The sequence below is a fragment of the Genypterus blacodes genome, unplaced genomic scaffold (genome assembly GCF_046128005.1).
Source record: "Genypterus blacodes isolate CSIRO-AG114 ecotype Tasmania unplaced genomic scaffold, CSIRO-AGI_Gbla_v1 ptg000156l_1, whole genome shotgun sequence".
NCBI classification, from domain to species: Eukaryota; Metazoa; Chordata; class Actinopteri; order Ophidiiformes; family Ophidiidae; genus Genypterus; species Genypterus blacodes.
The window spans coordinates 8,113,607-8,138,364 of NW_027466957.1; the positions used below are offsets into that span (position 1 = coordinate 8,113,607).

Here is a 24,758-nt window from a genome sequence, read left to right on the forward strand (position 1 = left end):
AGGTGAGGAGACATTTTTGGCAGCAGTAAGGACAATAAGCAGTGTACAGAGCGGGCATGATCTCAGAGGGAAACTCTATCCACCTCACCTTTCCTGTCCTCCAGCCAGGTTTGGACAAGGACGCAAACCAACCTGAGCCAAGCATGATACAGTTTCATCATGATGCCACCCTGGCTCGGTGCCTCACCTTCAGCTGCACAGCCAAGTAGGTGTGTGAACCCAAACGTGCACTCATAAACAACCCTCTCCACTATTTTTCTTCCCTAATATTTATCGCATTGTCTACACACTATTCAGCCTAAAATAACCTGTGCAGCTCAGAGGATTGCCTTAATGCAATCACATCGACACAGAGACACTGAGGGGTTTGAAGAGTGCAGCATAAGTACAGGCTGAGCAGGGACACTTTAGGATCATAATCATTTTTAGAAACAAGGACTATGACTGCTGTTATTCTATGGGAAGGGAAAGTTCAAGGCAAGTGAAGTTTATTTGTATAGACAGCAAACCAGTCCAGCCAAAAGCTCTCCCTGAAGACAAAGAAAACTCCCTAAAAAAAGGTCAACATGTAAGGAAAAAATGAAGAAACCGTGGGAGAAGAGGCATTTCAGAGATGCCCTCTGCTCGAATGGTCCACAGAGATACAGAGATGCAAGAGTGAGTGTGTGTGTGTGTGTGTGAGAGAGAGAGAGAGAGAGAGAGAGAGAGAGAGAGAGAGAGAGAGAGAGAGAGAGAGAGAGAGAGAGAGAGAGAGAGAGAGAGAGAGAGAGAGAGAGAGAGAATTATAAATAAATCTTAAATGACACATGAGTCCAGATCCGGAGGAAGATCCGACAATCATATTCAGACAGAGTGAGTGAGTGTGAGAGAGATTATATATGATCACCCAAGGAATAGATAGAATGTTTTAGTAATGCACCTGCTCTAACATAACACGCAGCTTCAGATCAATTATAAATGCAATGCATAAAAACATTTGGGAGCTGTCAATCATATCCTAAGTGCAATGTTAGTAGGATGAATTGAGTGTTATCGAGTTATGCTTACTTTGAAATAGGATAGCTGCACTCTAGAGTATGGGGTCTGATACAGCAAATATCCTTAAACAACAACAAAAAGACTCCGATGAGTCCCTTCTTCCCTCGTCTTCAAAGGGAGGATGTTCACGCAGTGTTTGATCTGAGGAGGAGCTGAGAGGATTCTGAGCGCCTATGAAAGAGAGACTTTCAGTCGAAATGAATGGCTGCTGGCCATATGTCCATAAAAGGTCTTGGTGTATATATCAGTATAAATACACATAATATACTTTAAAACCAAATTGTGTATACTAATTTGAATTGTGGGTGACGTGATTTTGCATGATTCACTTTAAAGAAATCTTGTAGAAAACGATTAGCAGAAGTGTAAAGTATTGTATATGTAAACAATTAAGTCAAGTGATGATAATAAATGGGTTAGCAAAGTGTGAGAGAGAGAGAGCGAGAGCGAGAGAGAGAGCGAGAGAGAGAGATAGAGAGAGAGAAAGACTGGCAGTGTGGACAAAAACCACACATGCTACTTGTGCTATCCCACTCACGTATATACTGTGGATAGTGTTTCTATACCATCTTTGTCCAGGAATGTGGTGAATACATTCCACTTGTGTCCTCCAGATTGATCCTTGTAGGGGAACTGAAACTTAACACTGGGGCGACGAACGGAACTGCTCCTTCCTCCCAATCTAGATGGCAATGAACCTTAATCATGGCCATCTGAGCAGGGATTCTATCAGATGACTAAAAAGTATTAATTTACCTCCTGAAATTGGCCTTTTTCCTCAACAACAGCCAAGGCCTCCATGAGCAGATGGCAATCCCCACTCGTGAGTAAGCACTTCTTAAGCTCTAAAATACCCCCGACATCTCTCTCTCTCTCTCTCTCCCGCTCTTTTTTGTCTCTTTCTGTGCCCTCTGGTTGTCTAGACACCAAAGCACAATCTCCCCAATTGTGGGCCCCAAAGAGCAGTGGGGACTGGCTCCCCTTCCCCTCAGGCTCTCTCACAGCTCCCTCCACCAGTATTGAGTTTCATTGACTCTATAGAGATTCAACACTGTCTCTTGTTTGTTTTATCCATCTTAGGTATTGTATCAGAACCTATTCTATTACACAACTGTTACTATTACGGAATAATAACACCCATCACTTTTATTAGTATACACAGCCATACAGAACTGCTTAGGGACCATTTTTGGTAGTAGACGTGGGAGAGAAACCTGAACAGAGCTCAGACATGAAAGGAAACTTCTGAAATAACTGTTCCTAAAGTCTATGCCTGTGACAGAAAATTGGGGGATTCGGAGCCATACTAAGGTTTGAGCCTATATTTACCCCACAGACTCAAATACTTGAGACCCCCTTGTTTCTTTAACTCACCCACCACAAACCCACCGCTGACATGCTGACACCCAGAGACAGACAAATACAGTCCAACTGCCTCACATCTGGAGGTGCACTTCATACTTGCTGCCCCCTGGTGCCAGCAGGAAGTAGTAGATCCTTCATAGATTAAGAAGGCACTCAGGGAGAGATGACCTTTCACCAGAACTACTCCCAAGGGCACAGCACAAGCTGAAACCCATCTCTTACATAATACAGCCCACAACTGAGCCGTTTCAGTCTTTGTGTGGCTTCACATACACACTGGCCTCTTTTTGTCCAAATCCTCCAGCACAATTTAAGCCATTCCTCTTTTTAAAATGTCCTGTTTCAACTCTATTTTTACTCTGTCATTCCTCTTCACTCTCACTCTGCCCTAAAGCAGCCCCCAGCTTCTGTCCCTGTCCACTGCATGAAAGCTGACGCACATGTTCATTAACATGCATGGCTGCACCCATGTCCACAAATAAACAACTTCAAGGATGGATGGCATGCATGCACACATATACAGATGTATATGTATCACACACCTGCTCACAAATAGGAACATGTGGAGTGTGCATGTCCAAAAATAGTCTTTCAAATTAAGGATTAAATAGAAGTGTAAGGGCCGTTCATGATGTTGCCACATTTTAAAGATACATTTCTGCAAATATTTCAAACATCCATCTGTCAAATCTGCCATTGCCTTCAGCGACAGTATAGGGTCACAGTGACGCTCCAAAAGAAATATTCATGTTGTCACCACAGTGTGTCACAGTAGCCGCAAGCAGTGAGGGCAGATAACTGCAATCCCTGCTATAAAAAGATCCGCTGACACAACTAACATCTATAGATAAACATAAAGACACCACGGGACTTCACAGGCACTCAGCTGAGCTGCTTTTTATGATCCAACACACAGGAATACTATTTTAATTTAAGGAAAGGCACTGTAGAAATGGAACATACCATTTTGGCATCCTGTGACCTTTACTCACATGTGCACAGAGGGAATAGCTTTTCAGAACATGGTGTGTATGAAAAGAGACCATGGTGGTGAAAAGATTTTTCCACAGAAATATCACAAATTATTGTCTTATTCAGGCCAGGCTTATGTATTGAAAGTAACTGTATGTTGTAGCTTTCAATACATACCGCCACCTAGAGTCAGCTTTTGGTAGCATTTTAAATTGAGATAGTCAATATGAGAGTGGTTTGTTTTGATGCACTACTGCATTGAGAACTAAGTCAACAACAGGAAAAAACACCAATATTAGAAAGGGGACAAAGAAGAAAGGGCTGAGACTTCTCCTCAACAAACAAATCTGACTACTTAAATTTCACCTTTTATTCTGATTGCAGTTTCAATTAGGTTGCGTTAACAAAGCTGTAGAAATGTGGGTGCTAAATGAAGATGTCTGGCTTTTCCACCTGATTTGAATACTAAACAACCATTTTTACCTCATACCGTCTCCTCGCCTTTAACAGACATCCTTGCTTTCCCGTGACATGATGACTTGGATTTCTCATTCTTCACTTTTCTGTTTTCTGCTGTCTTAACTTTCTTCTTGAGCATCTTTGCTTCTTCATCGTCTTCCTCTTTCTTCAGATTTGGTCTTTCAGATCCTTCTTTCAGCTTTTGGAACTTCTTGAGGTCAGCACAGAACAGCACCTATGACAACAAGAGACAGACACGTATAGTGAACAGACTGTAAAGACAGATAGTTTCACCTTCACATATTGATGCGTCACACTCACTGATTGTGCCCAACCAGCATAAGGACCCCATAGATTCCTGAAGAAATCCCCTGTGTAGAAACGCAATATTTTGTTTACAATCACTGAGACAAAATTCAGTGTTTGTTCTTTGACACATATGACTGACGGGGAACATTCAAACAAACCAATATCTCTGTGAAGTTTCTCAGTGATGCTCTTCTGTCCATTGCCAGCAGCGTATTTGTAGTCGCGCTTAGCAATCTGCCATACATGTGTGTCAATGGGTACAGCCTCTGCCTTATCCAGGGACATCAGGCATACACAGTCTGCAACCTACAAGATGACACAAACAAAAAACCTTTACACATTTTGTAATGTAATACTTGTTTAATTTAATAGGTTTCATATAATCTCTTCCGACATCATGCTCATAGTTTGGTCCTACTTTACCTTTGTTCCTACACCAGGCAGAGTACGCAGAGCATTGCGGGCATGCAGATATGGAACACTCCGTAGACCCTGAAGCCACTGAAGCCCATGGGTGTCCAGAATCTGCTTTGCACTCTGTTGCAGGAACCGAGCTCTGTATCCAAACCCAAGATCCCTAAGACATGCCTCTACACTGCTGTCTGTCATGTAAAGCATAGAAAACACAAGTATTTAAAAAACAAAGCCAGACACAAAAACTGAGATATGAGATGAAAATGAAGCAGCACTTGAGGGAAAAAAGAAACTGTGGAGTTTACATATTTGGGCTCTGAAAAGAACACCTAGTATTAGTGGATAACCAAGCTGCCCTGATACAGTTGTGCACTCTGTGCCACTGACAAATATTCTAAATGAAATATAACAACAAACAGAGAAACAATGCACAATACACTGCTTAAAAATAGACACACCTGCAAGAGCAGACAGTGAAGGAAAGTCATAGTAATGTGTTTCATCCAGCTGGCACAGTGGCTGGCCCAGAGCCTGGCACAGCCTCTCCACCATGCCCTGGATACGGGAGATATGGTTGTTGGAGGTGCAAATGAAGGAAAACAGGCATTCAGTGGGGTCCTGGCGCAGCATCCGTACACCTGGCGAGAGACCAAACAATGTATTTCCGATGAAATTCCGAAATCAAATATCATCTTGGTCATTGTTCTTTAAAAAGCAACCAAGTCAAACAAACACTGACCACTGAATATGTTTGCAATGCGCTTGAAGTGAGGGTCTGCTGCCCCCCATTCTCTGTACAAATCCTCCAGCTTCACATTCAGCTGGAAGTAATCCCTGAGCAAATTCTCCTCCTCTTTCGTGTCCTGATCAATGCTCACAGCCAACAGCTCCTCTTCCTCTTTCAAAGCCAGTTTCAATCGCTTCTCTGGCTTACTTTGCTCCTGGAGAGACACATCAGCTCTCCTCTTCCTCACGCTTTGCTCCTCCGGCCTGTCTTGGCTTTTGTATACGTGGTACCACACATTGTCATCAGTCTGGGTCAGTGTCCACGCTCGTCCTCCCATTACGCCAGTCCAGTGGCCATCTGCTGTCTCTCTCCAGCTGTGGGTTTTGATACATGTAAATTCAAAAGACAGAAGAATCTGCTCTCAACAAGGTGTATTCAATCTGCTGTTGCAGCTCTGTTTTCGATTACGATCCAGAAAGGCCTACCGGAAAGATTGTCCACAGGCCAAAGTGAGATCCAAACGCAGTTCTGACTTCGCACACGCCAGGGATCTCCACACATTTAGCCCTGATGACAGCACGACATGCTTGGCCATGATTGTAAATGATGATATCGGTCTGCTAGTTAGGGATTAAACAACTCAAATACTAACCTGCTGCGATGTACTGTTAATGCAAACTCCATCGCAATGTAAATCAATGTATGTGTGGTGGTATCAAGCTGTAAATTGTAATGTATAATCACTCATACCGAGTGACTTCCACATAATCGTGGCATAATGTGTTTTGTTTACAGAAGTCAGTGGTAAGAGATGAGATTAAAATGACTTTCGCAGTGTTGCTTTAACTACCAAAAAAGATGGACAAAAATATTTTACGCGGCGTTACAAAGTCGCTGATATTAAAATAGTTACTAATACAGTTTTCGGTAGGTATATAGTTTATATTCGTATGATTTGTGTTTCGCAATATAATTTAAATGTGGTCACAGTTATCATTGCTGGGAAATTGTTACGAAATTACATTTATTTTTTTAAATCTGATGCAACATTACGCACATTTGGCCCCTCCCTAATGGGTGTCAATATAACTTCTGATTGGCTCTTTCTAAGACGTTGGGCGGGACATCTAACTGAGCTAATTCAGGATAGGTCAATATCTTACGAGGGCTCCTTTTTTCATTTGCTAATATATTTTTACGAGTACCGGAAGTTGCCGCCCGCTCGCTCTCTCTCCGACAGCCGACAGGCAAGTGTTGTGTGGCTCGTGGGGTGTCATCTGCCTGGAGCTGGTCCGGACGGTGAATAGAAGTGATCATGGCGGATAATTTAACACTTTTCACTTCCATTGGGCTCAGTGAGCAGAAAGCAAAAGAAACACTGAAAAACGACGCCCTGAGTTCCGCCCTGAAGGACGCTATTGCTCAGGTACGACCGAAGTGGAGGAACTGTCAATGGGTAGAGCGGTGAAATACTTTTGTCCTGACTTTATCGGTTGGACTCATAATTTAAAAGGAAACACAACCAATTGATCTACTGCCTCTACGCAAACATTAACTTTACGATGTCTCACTTTATTTCGTCATTATAGTTTCATTTTCGAAATCAGTCAGATGTGATAAGCGACCAATTTGTCACTAACACACACTCACATTCAAGAAGAAATGATTCTCACTGTTGATCTTTTTCCCTTGATTTCTTCAGGCGCAGAGTCTACATGGGGTGTCAGGAGTGGACAAAGCCATGGGCACGCTGCTGTACAGTATGGCCTCTCGCCTGAAGGACATCAAACGCTTGGTGTTCCTTACAGACAGTATTGCTCAGCGTAAGATCTGCACAGAGCTACAGCTGGCAGGTAATTCCTGATGACGTGCTGCAACTTGACATTTCACAGTAAAGACAGGTTCAACCAAGCTCATGAAGAGTTGAGACACAATATGGCCAAAAACAAGGGGAAAAGTTGTCATATACTCTCAAGTTGCAACTGTTAATCACTATATTCAGTCTTTACTATGCAGTTATGCCATTTTGCATTTGTTTCTGCCTCTATTTGTGTAGCTGCGTTGGACTTTGTGAAGAGCTATCCTCAGGACCCCATCAACCAGAAGGAATTTGACGAAGCATGTGGAGTTGGTGTCCTCATAACCCCCGAGCAGATTGAAGACGCAGTAAGGCCATGAGCTCATATGGATCTATTCATGTTATTATTCAACAAGCTTTACTGCCTGAGATGTGTGTAAGTGACCGTGGAATCCTAACAGGTTGAGTCAGTGATCAGGAAGCACAAGGAGCAGTTGTTAAAGGAGAGGTACCGCTTCAACATGGGGCTGCTGATGGGTATGATCTCCCACTTGTTTGGATAAATAGTCGTCAGTCTGTTAATCTTACAAAGTGAAATTGTCTAACTGTCTTTTTTGTGTTGCAGGGGAAGCACGCACTGCTCTGAAGTGGGCCGATGGCAAAGTCATCAAAAATGAAGTGGACATCCAGGTGTGTTTAAAAAATGGAATCGGTACAAGGCCAATGATTTCACTGCAAAAGTTTTGGCTCTGTCATTGGGTCGATCCAGGATGCATTCTCCTGTCCCTGTACATGTTTATACAGTGTAGTTTTCACTCTTGCATGCTTTCTTTGCCTAAATGAATATTTTTGAGATATATTCAACAGCTTGTTTTTTTTGTACAACTATAACTCTGGCTTTGTACTGAAAGGTTCTTCACCTCTTGGGACCCAAGACAGAGGCCGACCTGGAGAAGAAACCTAAGGTGGTGCCTCACAAATGATGTTGTTTATTTTTATTGAGAAAAGCATTTGACATGACAGTGCGCATACAACTACGGGACATTTTGGAGATCCTTTTTGAGGAGGGGTTGTTTATAGCGGCGTCGTTATATAAAGCTTACAAAGCTTATCTTATAAAGATAAGATAAATAGTTGTATTCCGTAGAGGTTGTGGGGCCATCCCATCCCACTACTGCTAGTGTGTCTAGCACACACTCTTTGTAGTAGTAATTGCGGATCCATGGAGGCTTCGCACGCCAAATGAAGGCGATGATCATTTTGTTTAAAGAGTCAAAGAAATATTTAGGTGGGAATAGAGAAAGAGGTTGAAACAGGTAAAGAAATCAAAGCAGAACATTCATTTCGATCACATTTATTATAACAATTAAGGAGAGTGGTAGATGTTCTGTCTTTGAAAGTCAGACTTCAGTCAACAAATTATGTTATTTCGCTGCTATGTAATGATTTAATATCATAGATGATTAATATTTAGTGATGTTGCAGGCCCCTAAAGCTAAAGTTGCTGAGAATGATGTGAAGGTGAAGAAAGAGGAAGTTGCATTGAATGGTAAGTATGCAAGTGGACAGAGAGGATGGAGTGTTCTGTTCGGTTTGCGTCACGTGACATGTTTTACCTGAGGGTTTGTTCTTTTAGGCGACGTCAACACTGAGGGGAAATCACTGATGGAGCAGCTCAGAGGAGAAGCATTGAAGTTCCATAAACCAGGTGAGAAACCAATCAATGCCTGTTTGCTTTGTTCTGTGAGTTTTCTGGTCACCAAGAGACGATATTGTTAATGTTTCAGCCCTTCCTTTGCTCATGCAGGAGAGAATTACACAACCGAGGGCTATGTGATTACACCGAACACCATGGACTTACTCAAGAAGCACTTGGAGTTCTCTGGTGGTCAGGTAAAAAGGGAGAAATTTAATTGGTGTAAAACTAGCAATGGAAAACAAACGTGCCAAGTTTCTTATCTGACACTCCTTTCTGTTTCCTTCTAGATACGGACTCGCTTTCCTCCTGAGCCCAATGGAATCCTTCACATTGGTCACGCCAAAGCTATCAACTTCAATTTTGGTTATGCAAAGGTATGAGAGTTTCTCTCTACTTCCTTGCATCGCAGCACTTAAACAACACCCGCTAAACAGCTTTAACCTGTAAAAGTCGCCTCTCCCCTTAGGCCAACAACGGAATCTGCTATTTGAGGTATGATGACACAAATCCAGAAAAGGAGGAGGAAAAATACTTCACCGGCATCAAAGACATGGTGGAGTGGCTGGGTGAGCTCGCGTCTGTCAAATTGCATTTTCTGATCTTTTATGAACTTGTTGTGTATACTTTTGTTGGTATAGTTTCTCATCAGTGTGACTTCATTCCACAGGCTACACACCTTATGCTATCACGCACGCGTCGGACAACTTCCAGCAGCTCTATGACCTTGCTATGGATCTTATACGCAGGTGAGTGTGGGGACTGAGTGCACAATTTAGTAGAGATGAGTATGTACGAAGGTGACATTTGTTTGTCTTCTGTCTTCCCTCAGGGGTCATGCGTATGTGTGCCATCAGAAAGGGGAGGAGCTAAAGGGACATAATATTCCGCCATCACCATGGAGAGACCGTCCCATTGAAGAGTCACTGGTCTTGTTTGAGAGAATGAGGAAGGGGCTCTTTGCTGAGGGAGAGGCGACGCTGAGGATGAAGACGGTCATGGAGGACGGGAAGTTGGACCCTGTTGCCTACCGAATCAAATACACAGCCCATCATCGAACAGGAAATGAATGGTATTAAATTTGGAACTTTTCATCATATATACACATGCTGGGTAATTCAGTATTAATACATTTGTGCTACTTTTGATTTTAGAATCAGCTGTGTTTAACACTCTCGTTTCACTTTCTCTTCTCCTCAGGTGTATCTACCCCACCTATGACTATACCCACTGTCTGTGCGACTCTATTGAAAACATCACACACTCGCTGTGTACCAAAGAGTTCCAAGCGAGGTATATACACATTCTTTTGTGATCTTATTAGGTCAGCTGCACTATGAGACATTCAGTGGAAGCCTGTATGAACCCTGCTAATGTTCTTGTGTCATCTTTGTATCTCTCAGGCGTTCATCGTATTACTGGCTGTGTAATGCTCTGGATTTGTACTGTCCTGTGCAGTGGGAATATGGACGCTTGAATCTAACGTACACTGTTGTGTCAAAAAGGAAAATTGTCAAATTGGTCGATACTGGAGTTGTCAGGTAAAAGTTGCTGATATGTTTCCCTTGCAGTCTGTCTGGTTAGTTTGCAAAATGCAAGTTAGAAAAAGAAATTTCGCTCACCAAGTCCTGCCTGGCAAAAATGTCTTGTGGTCTTCCTAAAACGTTGGCTGTGTCAGTAAAATGTATGCTCGTCCTTTCTAATTACAGAGATTGGGATGATCCTCGTCTCTTCACGTTGACTGCTCTGAGGAGAAGAGGGTTTCCACCAGAGGCAATTAACAACTTCTGTGCACGGGTATGGAAATACGGTCATTGTGTAAACCTGTAAAGTCCGAGTAACAGACTCTAGATTATGCAGTGCATGTAAACACATTGGGTGAGCTGCACAGGTCGAACTGGAGGACATGGTAGCTAAATGTTTCCGGATAGATCTGTTACAAAATTATGTATGTGGTCTTGGTAGGTGGGAGTAACCGTTTCCCAGACGATGATGGAGCCCCACCTTTTGGACTCATGTGTGAGGGAGGTGCTGAACGACACTGCACCTCGAGTCATGGCTGTGCTGGAACCCCTCAAAGTGACCATAACTAACCTTCCTGAGAACAAAAAGGTTTGTGTATCACTTTGTAAACACACATAAAAATGTATCACTCAACCTTAACCTTTGAAGTCCAGATGTGCTACAGAAGTTCTTTGTTCTTGCTTTTAAATGATATTTAAGCATGTGGGTACTGATCTTTCTGCTGTTGTCTTCTTCCTCTCTCAGTCAGAAATACGAGTACCTGACTTCCCTGCCAATGAGGCCAGAGGCAGCCATACTGTTCCATTTACACGCACCATCTACATTGAACAGAGTGACTTCAGAGAGGTAAGACCTAAACATCCTCAACCCTGAAAGCCTTCATGGCATTGTTAGTAGAGCTTTGTGCAAAGTTTTGTTTGTGGACAGAAGATGATGGACTGTTCCTTTGCAGGTGATGGATAAGGGCTACAAACGTCTCACCCCTGAGCAGCCTGTAGGCCTCAGGCATGCTGGTTATGTCATCTTTGCGCAGAAGGTCATCAAGGTGAGACTCCATCGTTTCATCTCACGGCATTTATCATCTTTAATAGTTTCATACTAGATGCAGTTACTTGGTATAATACGTTATGACATTGATGCAACTTTATTTCCATTAACGGCATATACAACTTTGCTATAACATTGGGCAAACACCTCAAACACCTCACCTCTGTCTAATATTGAACACTTTGATAGTTTCTGTTTAGGTCACACTTGACTTAATTATTAATTAATTATTAATATTTTGCATTTTTACTACTGTGTTTATTTATTGATATTTATTCTACGGTTTTTATTTACTACTGTGTGTGTTGTGTTTTTATACTAGTGTGTTTTACTGATACCTGTTATGCTGCTGTGACGGAACAATTTCCCAGTTTAGGAAAATTAAGTATCTATCTATCTAAAGTACTGGTTTATGTGCCTTTTCCACACATTTTGCTGTCCTCAACTCGGTCTCAACAGGACTCTCAGGGCAAAGTGGTGGAGTTGGAAGTGACCTGCAGCAGCACTGAGGCTGCAGAGAAACCAAAGGCCTTCATCCACTGGGTCAGCGAGCCACTGGTGTGCGAAGTGCGGCTCTATGACAGACTGTAGGTTTGAAAAAGCACTGTCATGCACAGCTAACAACACACATACCGCAGCCATTCACCAAAACCTTCAATTGTCTTTGCAGATTCAAGCACAAGCATCCAGAGGATACATCTGAAGTGCCCAAAGGGTTCCTGAGTGACATTAGCCCCGTATGTGCCGCTGTGCTGCATTTTCAGTCCTTCAATTTAACCAAACATCTCCACGTTTGTAGTGATGAGTTAACACATCTTTTTTTTTGTCATTCAGGATTCCTTGCATGTGATCAGCAGTGCCTTAGTGGATATTTCAGTTAAGGGAGCAAAGGTGTTGGACAAGTTCCAGTTTGAGAGAGTGGGCTACTTCTCCTTGGACCCCGACAGCACCACAGATAAGGTACAGAGAGCCGAAAGATCCTGTATCTTAGTTACCTTACATTACAGCACAATACTGTACATTTGCAACACTAATACTGGCATGTCACAGGCATATATTGATTTGTTTTATCTACTTGTGTGAGTTGTGAGTAACAGTATTTTTTTCGACTTTTTCTTTTTCTGCAGCTCATCTTCAACAGAACAGTCACCCTCAAAGAGGACCCTGGGAAGATCTGAGTGACTACGATCAAGCCACACTCTCTACATCCCACGAGCCCAAGGATACACGTGTATACTTAGCATCTCTCAAAAAGTGTAATATCAGCTAAGATGTCATAGGCTGAGATTGAATCAAATACTGTAATATGTCATACTGGCAAAACCACCGCTGTGATGTCTCTTTGTTCAGTCTCAAGTTTATGGCCTGTCCTATCAGAATCTTCTGTAATAATTTTAACATGTAATGTTTTTGTTACATGTATGCAACTAGGACCATCGTTCAATAATGACCATATACATGAGGTTTTGGTAAAAAAAAATACATTTTAGCTGGTATTACACACACAGAGGAGATGCCTTCAAATGCCATACAGAATGAGTTTATTGCAGAAGCGATGTGTCACTGCCAAACTGCTTTTATAAGACCCACACAGGTGGCTTGTGTCATTTGACAGAATACCATAAATAATTGGTGCTTAAACTGCTTCCGTTTGTATTAATCAGTTGAAGTTCAATTGTTTTTAGACTTGTGTCAATAAAGCTACACTTCAACACAACAGATGGACAGATTCAGTATCCGTTACAATATAGTCATTTTTAGATGAGTTTTATGTTATCACATTATGTTTAATATGAGTGGTTATCGTAATTATTAATATGCATAGTGACTAATCTGACAATTTTACTAAAATAATTTTTCCCAGCTCAGTCTAGTCATCTGGAGAAGAAGAAGAAACTTTATCGGGTCAAATCACACATGCAAACACGCTGAAGCTTAAATGCAGATTTTAAGACAAGCACCATGCCTATGAGAACAAATTAAAGTAATGTGACTAAGCCAAATCATTTTCTAACATTTCATATCGTTAATGGCAATCTGTTCACAATTGCAAAGACCATTTACAACCATTTCTTACTCATGCACTTAAGTGAATCTATAGAAGGGTTAGTCACCATGGGTGCATCACAGAAAACAAACTACACAGACCACGCTGAGAGGAGTGCGTGGGAATTAACCCTCTATTGCCCTCAGCTTCCACAGCACCATCCGTATACTCAGTTTATTTCTGAAGGACGACCTTAAAACATTCAGATGCCAGTGAACCACTGAGAGCGTATGTCTGGTATATCTGGGTTTTAAGGTGGACTGTGGGCTGTCTCACTTTCCAGCTGTATTACTTCTATTTGCATGTATGCGTCCCCTTTAAAAGATGATCCATTAAGTGTTCTTATCGCGACATTCCGTAGTGGTACTAACGCGATAGTAGGACTGAGTTACAAACCGCCTGCTCATTGGTCAGATACTGCTGTTGTAAGATGGCGCCCAGTGAAATATGAGTGGTAAAGAAAAAGAAAAAATAGAGCCAGAAATCTGACGAAAACTACGACAAATAAACCATAAACCAGGCACAGAGAAGCGCCGGTGACACTCCCCTCCCGTGCTGGTCGGAAGAAGAGCGCCCGAACGCGGGTAGAGAAGCGCTTGTGGTTGGCTCAAGCCTCGGCCCTGTTGAGGAAGAGAGGTAGCTAACGCGCCTGCTAACGTTAGCCCGCTAGCAGTGAGTGGAGATAACTGAGAAATATAGTCATGGGGCAATAGACAGCAGCCTTAGCTTCTTTCGGTTGTGTGCGCTTTATACCTTCCTGCGGATAGCGGCTTTGTTAACGGCGAACCTCCTGTGAGACGTCATAGTGTTCCCCAATCAGTCGGGTCATTATTTATAACACGCGCGAGCTGGGGACCTGGCTAACCTAGCTCGTTGTGTAATCAGACATTAGATTCCCGAGCTAAATCTGTCATTGTAGCGCATAACAACTGAACGCCGTAGCTTTTGAACTCAAAGCCGAAGAGAATTCCCCCGTGAAGCAGTTGCCAGCGCTGCTCTGAATACTGCGGCGGATTTGGAAAGAGACCGCGCTTTTGTCCTAAGTCGTATACAGACAGCTAGAATTAACCCTTTCATATTACCCTCTACTCGAGTTGCCGCTGGGCAGTGAACTCAACTCAGGTCCGGGTAGTGAATACCGTTAAGTCTTTCGTTGACATCAACCCATCGTTTTGCGTAATGTTAACCATATTATTAGCCATGTTTCTAACTTGAGTGTTGTATAAAAAAAAAAGCCATTTCAGTCTTAACTCACTCTTCAACAGGTTGCCCATTAGGAGCGTGCTTTGCACAGCAGTGATGAATAACTCTTTGGACGGTACCGGCTCCTATGAGGAGCTGGTGAGGCAGAAAGCTCGGAGCATCCCCCAGCATCGCATGAAGGAGTTCTTGGAGTCTTTGGCCACCAAGGGTCCAGATGCGCTGCAGGAGTTCAGTCAGTCAAGTGGAGATGTTACAACCACCACCACCACCATGGTCTACCAACAGGAGGCCAACTGTATTTACACTGACAGCACAGAAGTGGCAGGGTCGCTGTTGGAGCTGGCATGTCCGGTATGTGTACCTGCTGGTCATAGACCCTTTTGTGGAAGGCCACTCTTAATGAATTTAGCTCTCTGACAGATACGGTCCCTGTGATGCAGGTTCAGGTTCAAGTTCAACCTCAACAGCAACAGATTCAGGAGTCTACAGTCCAGCAGCAATCTATACAGCAAAATTCAGAGCAACAGATAGTGCAGGTTGGTGGTGTTGTCATCCCTGACATTGCGATGCATTTATTATCTTATTATTCTATGTTTCAGATCTGTTTCATTAAATCGTAGCCTCTGATTTGTCGTTTCAGGTGCAGATCCAGGGTCAGCAGCATGGTCAGATGCTTGGTCAGGTCCTACAGATGCCCTCTGGCTCCCATCAACAGCTTCAAGGCGTGACCACCGCACAGCTAATTCAGCCTGGGGATCTTACTGAGGAACAGCACCAACAGGTATATAACCACAAATACGTTCATCTGAACGATGGAAGATATGCAAATCTCCTCGCCAGCCAATCTGAATTTGGTTTTCAATTTATGTTTGCCTTCCATGTGTTTTAGCTGCAAGCGCAGTTGGTAGCAGCTGTGGCAGGAGGACAACAGATTCAAATCCAGACGGTGGGGGCACTCTCTCCCACACAGCAGCAGGACAATGTGGAGAGGAGGGTACTGGGAACCACTTCACAGGCAGCAGGTGTTCTCCAGCCGGCCAAGAAGCGCAAGGTGGACATGCCCATCACTGTGTCCTACGCCCTGCCTGGTCAACAAGTTGCCACAGTCCTAGCTATCCCTCAGGGACAAGGACAGCAGCAGAGCTATGTGTCCCTGCGGCCAGACCTTCTAACTGTGGACAGTTCGCATCTTTACAGTGCTACAGGTACTATCACCAGTCCCACAGGGGAGACCTGGACCATACCCGTCTACTCTGCTCCTGCTGGGTCTGGAGGCCGTGAGCAGGTCACGCATATTGCCATCCCTCAGGAGGCCTACGGAACGGTGCAGGTCACAGGGGCAAACACTACAACAATGACCACAATGCCAACACAAATTACTATTGAAAATGACAAGCTGAAAATCCCCTCTAGTCAAAGTCAGACAGCACAAGCTGTCTCAAGCATAACTGGTTCCGGTGGATTGGGAGGCCAAGAAGAAGTAGTGCACACACTGGCAGCAAACACACTGTTTCCTGCCCAGCTGATGAATGGAAACATCCATATCCCAGTGGCAGTGCAGGGCTATTCTAATGCAACACAGTCCCTTATTTGGGACCCACAGCAGCATGTGCTGCACACACAGGGCCTGTCGGGGCAGGACGTACAGCAGTTACAGGTAACAAGAGATGGAATGACAGAGTAAATTGTAAATGGTTATAGGTACTGAATTCTTTGGCTTAGAATAAGCATTCTATGTTGCTGTTCTTGTGTTTGTGCAGGGTCAGACAGTGGCAGTAACAGAGGTAGATGCCCAAGGCCAACAACAGGTGCAGGTGCAGGAGCTGCTCCTGCCTGCCACGCTAAAGCCAGAGGAAGGGCTGGAAGTGTGGCGACTCTGGGCTCAGAGGAAGAACGTGGAGTTGGACAAAGGAGATAAGAATAGACTCGCCCCAATTGGCCGTAAGTGTGATTACACAATATACTGTATATTGTAATGCTGAAATGGTAAAACTTTAAAAATGACTGACTATTCTGTTATTGAAATGTTGACCCTATGCACACAAACTGTGCAAACAGAAAGTAAAGTTGCAAAAAGTAACTGTCATTACTTTCTCTCTGTTCTTGTTTGTCCAACTGTGGTGTGTTTATGTGTTCAGGTCGTCAGGCGCTGCGTTTTCAGGAAGACTTGGTCTCGTGTGCAGTAGCTGAGCTCTGCATGGGTCTCTGTATGATGACCACAGAGGCCCGCGGGCTGGAAGGGGAAAGCTATGAGGCTGATGTTCTCTACTATGTCTTCTTGTGCATACAAAAAGTAAGCACAGAATACAGACATACTACTGTCGGGTTCTAGCCTACTCTGTCACTGCTGATTTGTGGGTTGCTGTGGAAACACTGACTGACCGCACGTGTTTTGCTTCTTTTTTCCCTTTCTGCAGTATCTGTTTGATAATGGTCGTGTGGACGATGTTTTCTCAGATCAGTACTATACTAGATTTGCCCAGACTTTGCACCAGATTCTGGAGCCATGGAGACCGTCTGTACACCCACTAGGTGAGAATGAGAGGTGCTACTGAACCAAACATTGCCAGGTCATTTTAAGATATGATTGTATTATAATGAGCTTTGATTGACAGTCAAGCAACTTTGCATGAAGAGTTTAGTCTGTATTGGAGTTTTAGAACTGCACCTGCCTCTGTAATAACAATTGTAATTATTATTATTAGTACAGTAGTAATGTATAGTATCCTGTATTGTTTATGTTGAGAAAAGAGTGGCGGTTTAGATCTCTTCATCTGCTTCCACAACATTTTTAAGTTGCAAACAGCATGAATGTATAGGTGCAACTGTCTCTTGATAATCACACGCCCATGACTACATAATACTTTCAGTATTGGTGACCCTATAAATAACCGGTTTATCTACATATCGTAGTTTGCCCTATAGATAGACAAAAACAGATGTTTGTTCCAAAGTGCTTGGGAGCACAATGTGTTCCTTGTGTGGTTTTGTGTGCTCTGACTCCGACTCTGCCTATGAGCTGTGTTGGTGTCTCCGGAAAAATACTGCTTTGCCTCAATAAACATATGAAGCTGTGACTGTAAGAAAATTGTAGTACCCTGCAGTGCCTTCTTATTGATACTTCTGTCAAACCCCTCCCGCAGGATATGTGATCCCAAGTCACGTGACAGAAGAGATGTTATGGGAATGTAAACAGCTTGGCGCCCATTCACCTTCAACACTACTCACAACTCTGATGTTCTTCAACACCAAGTGAGTTGGTCAACACGTTAGTGTGTTAATTGAGCTTTTTAGTTTTGACAGCCGTACACAGAGATGACTTGTAATAAACATATTTATAAGAGTCAATCCGGGTCTAGAACGCCACATATCTGCAGAAAACAAGTCTACAGGCCATGTACTTCTGCTATGATGTGCTTACACCCAATTTTGGACTACACACCCAGCCAATACACTGCCTGAACTCTTTTTAACATACACATTCTTTTTTATAGGTATTTCCACCTGAGGACGGTGGAGCAGCATTTGAAAGTTGCTTTTTCCAAGGTGCTTAGACATACAAGGAAGAGTCCCAACAACCCCAAAGACAAGAGCACCAGCATCCGATACCTAAAGTCGACTGAGAGGTTCATAGGGCAGAAAGGTTAGAGGCTTTGGACTTTATCAGTGCAATAATCAAAGAGGAACCATCATTGTAAAGGTAACTAACAGTTGTCAAAAACATTTTTTGTTTCAGTTACAGATGACATGTACTCGGAGCAGCTGGAGGACCCAGATAACCCACTGCGATGTCCCATAAAGCTCTATGACTTCTACCTCTTCAAATGGTAAATGTCGACATTACATGCCACATGTATCGATGAGGAAAAGCGTTTAGCATAAAACTCTCAAAACTCCATTTAGCACAACATTTTTTATTCCCCACAAATTATTGTTAGAATGTGACTCAATCTTACATCTACTAATTAAAGGAACTGTGATTAGGGCTAATTAAAGAGCCAGGCGTCTTGATTCAGGCAATTACAATGTGATATTTCGTATTCATGATGATGCCCTCTGCTCACCTTTGCAAAATATGTGCACCCTCTGATGCCGATGATGACGCAGCGCTTTCCCTTGTGTGGAATGCTGCAGGTTTTTCAACCACTGGCAAACCCTTCAGTAGAGTCGTGCATTTTACAAAATGAAACCCAGCTCAGATCCAGCAGAACTTCATTTCTCCTTGTGTGTGTGTGTGGGCGGGCTGTGCACGTTGCAACACCAGTATCTATTTTAGAATTTATTTTGAAGCTAATAACAAACCTTGACCAAAGTAGTGGAGTAAAAGTATAGATTTTCTTACAGATATGTAGTGATGTAAAAGTAGTTGCATGTTTAAGCTTCAGTACAAACTCACCTAAAACATTGTACTGTTGTAAAAACATTTTTCATGCCGCTACTTTACTCAATTACACCCGGTCAAACTAGTAAAACATAGAAGAAGCTAAGCTTTACATACTACAAAATGGTTGGTCTAGATCTCTTTTATTTGGTCTCTTTGTAGTTGCAGCCATAAAGCTTATCAGTGATGATGAACACACTGTGACTCCCTCTGTATTTTTTTTATTCCACATTTCATTACTGATGGTGTCATTCACCTTCCCCCTAATGATTAACATTGTGTCTGTTTTACTGCCAGTCCGCAGAGTGCTAAAGGTCGTAACGACACCTTCTACCTGACCCCCGAGCCTGTGGTGGCTCCAAACAGCCCCATCTGGTACTCAACTCAGCCAATCTCAAGAGAGCAGCTGGAGCAGATGCTCGCTCGCATCCTCGCCGTCCGTGAAATCCAGGAACTCATTAACATGGCGGACAGCGTGCACTAGTTGGATTGGAACGAACAATAAATGGACATGGCTCATCCTTCCCTCCTCTCTCTTCACCTAGCTATTGATTGCTCATTACCAGTTTTCCGATCTCACGACATTTTGAGCTCTGAAAGGGTCACATGTATAGGTTGCTACTCATTTGCCAGCATACATTGACTGTACTGTACATACTGCCAGTACAAGAGTAAACAGCCTTACAGAGGCAAATCTCTCAACCTTACCGCCGTACCAAGTTTCTTTTCCTTTTTGTTTGGCCAAAGGATGTAGTGTCTAATCTTTTTATTGGACCTGAACTCTAATTTAAATGTTATTTTAGGTGTTGGTTTTCCTACCAATAGTCTGGAACACTTGTTAATTTTCTTTACTGTTTGTAATCTGTAAAATATCTCATATATATTCAAAAGGGTCTGCGCTATGCTGCTTTTATATGCTGTACATCTTTCTTTCTTTCTTGCTGTACTTTCCCTGCCTTTGTCGTTACCATGTCAAACAGTGAATACCTCAGAGGTATGAGGACCGCATCAAGTAGTCACACTAAAAGCTCCTGTTCAAGTTCTATGAATTGTACTTCACTTGTTTGTCTCAAGCCGCGGTGACGTGTGGACACACTGAAGTCTGGCAATGATTTACTTGGTGGTGAATGCTGCTCAGGCCGTCACACCTCCCATCAAACAAGCTAGACAGAAATGAATTGACATTGGGACTTTTCCTTTGACTTGGACTTTGTTGCAATACAACGTCACTACTCAGCCTGCAGCTTGTAGCACTTGCCACATGGTGGAGACCCAGCAGAGGGAGACCAAAGGAGGCAGATGCTGCTGGAGCTTCCCTTCTCTCTTTGTAACAGCAACCGACACAAACCCCAAAACACATCCAAGGAGGACTCTATTGTATCATACATGTTTATTACATGACAAATGAAAGACTTATAAAAGTGGGTCAGCCCTTAATGTTCTATAATGTATATTACTCATAGCTCCTTTGTGTACTGTAAAGAGACTCAGTCATCAAAGGAGAATGGCAGTGCCTGTGTGTTTTTTGAAACATGACCTTTTTTGTACAGCCACTATACCATGTGTCCTTGCCTTTCTAGCAAGTCCATTATCAATTCTTCACTTGCATCCTTACTAGTTTGCATTATGTGACATAAAATGATACACAATGATTTTACAGAACTTCTCAATAAAAGTCACTTTTGATCAGGAGTAAAGGCATACAAACGTACTGATGAACACAGGAGTGTAAACATCTCCAATTGTAGCACACCCTGAGTGTTGAACTGCATGCACAGACAGCATTATCATTCTCTCCCAAAGTGGAGGAACAGGTTCAACCTGCGTGGCAGGTCTTCAAAGTTTTTACCCCGTGGGAAACAAATGGAACTGTGGCTGTGGACTTCTGTAACCATTTAACTCCCTGTTGTCCTTAAACCTCAGCTGGACCTGTTGTACAGCTGCATGGTATTTCCACAGAAGAGTTTGTTCTTTTGTCGCAGGTGTCAACCATCTTGGATGGGTGATTACATCCTCATAGCTGCAGGTGTGTATGACGACTATTATCTCAGTTCAGGAGCCTGGATTAAATTGGGTTGAGGAAGGAAGTAACCGCCTTAGCAAGTTCCCAGGGTTGAACATATTCTGCACTGGGCTCTGTGGTTGGACTGATGGTGTCTGCTGGTGGTGACGATGTCTCCTCCTGTCTCTGTCCCCTCGTCCCCAGGAGCTGTGGGTTCGCTCCTGGATTTGGTCTGCGTTGGGAGCGGTGCCACGACTCTGAGGGCCGCTGGGAAAGAAAAGCCTAATTAAAACATCATTACACTCAATATTGGTGTGTACATAAATCAGTTAAGGTTGGCATGAAGTACACATTTCTGTATTCTCACCATGCAGATGTCGTCCCTGTGCCTGCACTGAGCCAGTGTAACAGACACCGATGTGCAAATATATACTGCTCCTGAGTACACAGAGCACATGGTTAAAGAGCTTGTAGTAGACAGATTCATGGCAGATTTATGAGTTTAGGGATTAAAAGAAATGATTGGATGCTATTTGATCATAAAACCACTGACTGCTTTCTATAAACAGCACGGTCATTAATTGGAGTTGTCAAATATATGAGGTGAAGAAGACATGACCAACACTGAAGTTAATACTTTTTAAATATACTTCATTAAACTGGAATGTGGTTCAGCTAGTGGAGTGCTCCAATTTAGTCATTATGTCATTGTCAAATTTGAACAGGATAATCTTTGTTGAAATTAGAACACTGAGGTTTCTCGGTTGGGTGTTTGATGACCGAGTTCAGGCAGTTCATGACTCTGACTGACCAAAGTTTGGACCATCCACATTCTATGCAGGCGCAGGTCCTCCACAGCAGCGCGGATGTTTGGGTGGATGCCTCTCGCACACAGCTGCATTAGCCAGAGCAACGTCACAAACGTCCCAGAGCGCCCAACACCTGCACTGAAATACGAACAAAGAATTGATATGAGACTCCATTTGAGTTAATTTAAGACTGAAAAATACTTTTTCTTTTTAAATCCTTCACCATGCTGACGTGGACAGAATAACATAACATGACTGATGGGCTCAAAGTCAGAGGTCAGACCTGCAGTGCACCACAGCTGGACCCAGGCGTGGAATGGATTGTAAATGCTGCCGCACATGCTCGGTGAAGACACAGAGTGAGGACGGGTCTTTGGGGACCCCCTGGTCCGGCCAGGAAGGGTAGTAGTAGTGTGTAATTGTCCTCTCTGTGGGACAGTCTCTCTGAAAAACACACAATATATCTAAAATATTTAGAGTAAAATGTGACCGCTTGCCGATGCTGATATACGGCCAGTTTATATAGAGGCAGTTTATGTAGCAAAGTGGAAAATGAATGTGTTTGGTCTCACCTGTTTGAGGTTAATAGTGGTGAAAAAATAATCTGGACCTTGTTTGCGGGTCACTGTGGTCACTTGGACTAGTCCGTGATAAACCGTCCCTCGTTCCAGAGGCCAATACTTATCACAAAACACCTGTTCAAATAGAAAATAAAGGAATTGTGAGAACTCAGGTCCTCTCTACATTATAAAGCTGCCCAGAGGATGAGCCAGCACTACCAGCGCAGCAAGTTATCCCCATTTTGTTTGAGCAATTCAATTAAATAGAGATTAGCATGAAACAGGCACCAACACACAGACACAGACACACACAGACACACAGACTGATTGTGTCTTTCTCACTATGTCCTTGTGCCTCAGAGCTGTGACCATGACAATTATCCGGACGTTTTGCTCCCACACCATCCTCCAGAAGTCAGCCATGGTGTTGTGCAAAGGACCCTGCGTGCAAATGAAGTCTCTCTCTGATCCTCCACCCTGAATTGAGACACAACCGTTACAGGATCAGATAAAAACAGGAAAAATACTGGCAGGAAGTGAAAGGAAAATGATGAACGAGTTCTTACAGGCACAAAACTGGCGTTGATGTAGTCGGAGTGTGATTGGGAATCTTGAAAGGAGAGCCTCACCCGACAGTGATCATCTGTAAGCAAAGGCGGTCAAATCAAATGGAAGGCAGACAAATGAAACTCTCAAATATCAAACAAACAGGTCTGTTAACATTGGTTAATGACGTACATGGTAAAATGGTGGAGTATCTGTTCTTGTCTCTGTTGGCCTCCAGTTCCCCGGCTCGGGTGGCGAGATCTTTACCAACCTCATTTAGCACCTGGTCAGAGCCAAAGCAGAGTTTGACATTAAACACACACACATGCACGCAGTGTCACAAATCAGTTCAATCCAATTATCCAATTTAAAACATACTAGTTGGGTTTTTACCTCAAACTCCTGCTTAAAGCCTTTGTTATCATTCACAGCCTGCGTCAGACATCGATCCTGGAAGCCCTGTAGGATCTGGGCTCTCGAGAAAGTTTGCACCCTGTGAAACAGATCAACTACTGTATTCATACACATTCTGTCATTCAAGATATAAAAACCTTTGTTTAAAATGGCTCCAACGTCCCTTTTAAAGAATTTGTCCTTACTTCATGTCTTTTTTGGAGTTGGGTATTCCTCAAAAAGAACTTTGTTTGCTCTAGTAAGGTGTCCTCTCTCAATCTTCAGCGTTGCTATGAAAAAAAGACCAAATCCTCCATCATAAAATCTAAGAAACATAATTCACAGAAGTAATGAGCCCAGCTGAAAAGCCAAGGTCTTGCTGTGTCTAGTTCCTGTGTTCCCTTCCCTCTGTAGTTAAAAAAGGAATTTGATGACACCATAGAAACACTAATCCAAACACAACAATGTGCAGGTGTGAACAGATCAAGCAGGTGCAATGAAGTGTGAAGTGGACCTCGGCCTCATCAAACTGTGAAATGCCGGGAAAAATCATACCAGGAACTAAACGTCTTCTTCATAATACAAAAAGAGCAACACAGCCTGCACAGCTCAGCATTCAGGAAAGGTTTTAAGACTCACCTGACGAGAAAGAAAACCTGCTCCAACAAGTTCCCAACCACAAACACTGACATCGGTAAGAGGAAACTGAGAGCAGTTCACCCGGCAGCTTCAGTATCGTGTTCCTGTCCGTGTACTACCTTCCCAAGTCTGTTGTAGTTTGGTGTGTCACCGGCCCAACAAGGAGAGAACATGGACAAAGTACTCCTCCAACTCATTTCATTTCAGCAGCATTCTCTCTCTCTCTCTCTCTCTCTCTCTCTCTCTCTCTCTCTCTCTCTCTCTCTGTCTCTGTGTGTCTCTCTCCCTACCTCTTTGTAGGAGAGTGGGTGGAGAAAGGAGAGACACACTACCACACTCACAATCTTTCTGGATGGTTGTCATTATTGGATTGCTATTCCTTGGCTGGGACTCTTGTTGATTATATACCCGAACAACAGAACGTCTTAACATCTTGGAAATTATTTCTATCTTCTGTGTGCTGACTAATTCCTGTTCTTTCCTGTATGTCACCCATTTGGCTCCTTGATGTGCAAGTTAATAAAAGAAGCCTCATGAGCCTGGAGCTCAGCAAAGATAGTAAAAATGATAATAATAATTAAAAAATGGCAGAAGGTTTGACACTGAACATGTTTAAATTTTCTTTCATAAATGCAGTTAGCATCCAACCAGAAATGCAAAATTGTACTATAATACAAACAGAATAAACTATATATACAGGTAATAGATTATCATTAAATAATTTGGCAATGCAAGTAAAAAATATCATATAATAATATAAAAATATCTATTTAATTAAACGCAGAACCAACGTTTCTGGCGATTAGAGGAATGGACCTTGACACTTTTA

At 43.0% G+C, this 24,758-nt stretch overlaps 4 protein-coding genes across 8 annotated transcripts; 2 read left to right on the forward strand and 2 right to left on the reverse strand.

Moving 5' to 3' along the window:
- Window positions 1-3,730: 3,730 nt before the first annotated feature.
- Window positions 3,731-6,105, reverse strand: ogg1 (8-oxoguanine DNA glycosylase). Of its 2 annotated transcripts, XM_076167116.1 has the most exons (8): window positions 5,937-6,105; window positions 5,770-5,851; window positions 5,297-5,658; window positions 5,016-5,195; window positions 4,567-4,745; window positions 4,302-4,449; window positions 4,156-4,205; window positions 3,731-4,069 (listed from the first exon to the last, which is right to left on the reverse strand). In XM_076167116.1, the coding sequence occupies exons 3-8, from the start codon at window positions 5,619-5,621 to the stop codon at window positions 3,860-3,862; spliced, it is 1,092 nt and encodes a 363-aa protein (XP_076023231.1). In that variant the 5' UTR covers window positions 5,622-5,658; window positions 5,770-5,851; window positions 5,937-6,105; the 3' UTR covers window positions 3,731-3,859. The 2 variants fall into 2 exon arrangements, with proteins under 2 accessions (XP_076023231.1, XP_076023230.1); XM_076167115.1 differs by having other exon boundaries at window positions 5,770-6,105.
- Window positions 6,106-6,497: 392 nt separating this feature from the next.
- qars1 (glutaminyl-tRNA synthetase 1) lies at window positions 6,498-13,066 on the forward strand. 2 transcript variants are annotated; one of them, XM_076166620.1, is made up of 23 exons: window positions 6,498-6,710; window positions 6,987-7,137; window positions 7,341-7,450; window positions 7,544-7,619; window positions 7,708-7,772; window positions 7,994-8,047; window positions 8,568-8,631; window positions 8,719-8,790; window positions 8,890-8,975; window positions 9,069-9,155; window positions 9,248-9,347; window positions 9,449-9,527; window positions 9,611-9,850; window positions 9,979-10,071; window positions 10,182-10,319; window positions 10,488-10,575; window positions 10,744-10,890; window positions 11,047-11,148; window positions 11,255-11,347; window positions 11,809-11,936; window positions 12,020-12,086; window positions 12,184-12,365; window positions 12,447-13,066. In XM_076166620.1, exons 1-23 carry the CDS (start codon window positions 6,600-6,602, stop codon window positions 12,529-12,531), a joined length of 2,418 nt encoding a protein of 805 aa, XP_076022735.1. In that variant the 5' UTR covers window positions 6,498-6,599; the 3' UTR covers window positions 12,532-13,066. The 2 variants fall into 2 exon arrangements, with proteins under 2 accessions (XP_076022735.1, XP_076022736.1); XM_076166621.1 differs by having other exon boundaries at window positions 6,500-6,710; window positions 12,184-12,309; window positions 12,477-13,066.
- Window positions 13,067-13,787: 721 nt separating this feature from the next.
- LOC143013075 (transcriptional regulator QRICH1-like) lies at window positions 13,788-20,023 on the forward strand. 2 transcript variants are annotated; one of them, XM_076166536.1, is made up of 12 exons: window positions 13,788-14,068; window positions 14,662-14,950; window positions 15,040-15,135; window positions 15,240-15,380; window positions 15,489-16,256; window positions 16,360-16,540; window positions 16,738-16,892; window positions 17,017-17,131; window positions 17,743-17,851; window positions 18,094-18,242; window positions 18,336-18,426; window positions 19,278-20,023. In XM_076166536.1, exons 2-12 carry the CDS (start codon window positions 14,696-14,698, stop codon window positions 19,462-19,464), a joined length of 2,247 nt encoding a protein of 748 aa, XP_076022651.1. In that variant the 5' UTR covers window positions 13,788-14,068; window positions 14,662-14,695; the 3' UTR covers window positions 19,465-20,023. The 2 variants fall into 2 exon arrangements, with proteins under 2 accessions (XP_076022651.1, XP_076022649.1); XM_076166534.1 differs by having other exon boundaries at window positions 13,788-14,032.
- A 312-nt stretch (window positions 20,024-20,335) lies between these two features.
- On the reverse strand, window positions 20,336-24,217 carry LOC143013076 (receptor-type tyrosine-protein phosphatase V-like). 2 transcript variants are annotated; one of them, XM_076166537.1, is made up of 11 exons: window positions 23,930-24,217; window positions 23,497-23,580; window positions 23,291-23,390; window positions 23,090-23,180; window positions 22,918-22,994; window positions 22,694-22,828; window positions 22,364-22,486; window positions 22,075-22,235; window positions 21,794-21,929; window positions 21,350-21,420; window positions 20,336-21,249 (listed from the first exon to the last, which is right to left on the reverse strand). In XM_076166537.1, exons 2-11 carry the CDS (start codon window positions 23,499-23,501, stop codon window positions 21,033-21,035), a joined length of 1,116 nt encoding a protein of 371 aa, XP_076022652.1. In that variant the 5' UTR covers window positions 23,502-23,580; window positions 23,930-24,217; the 3' UTR covers window positions 20,336-21,032. The 2 variants fall into 2 exon arrangements, with proteins under 2 accessions (XP_076022652.1, XP_076022653.1); XM_076166538.1 differs by having other exon boundaries at window positions 23,497-23,615.
- Between the last annotated feature and the right edge of the window lie 541 nt (window positions 24,218-24,758).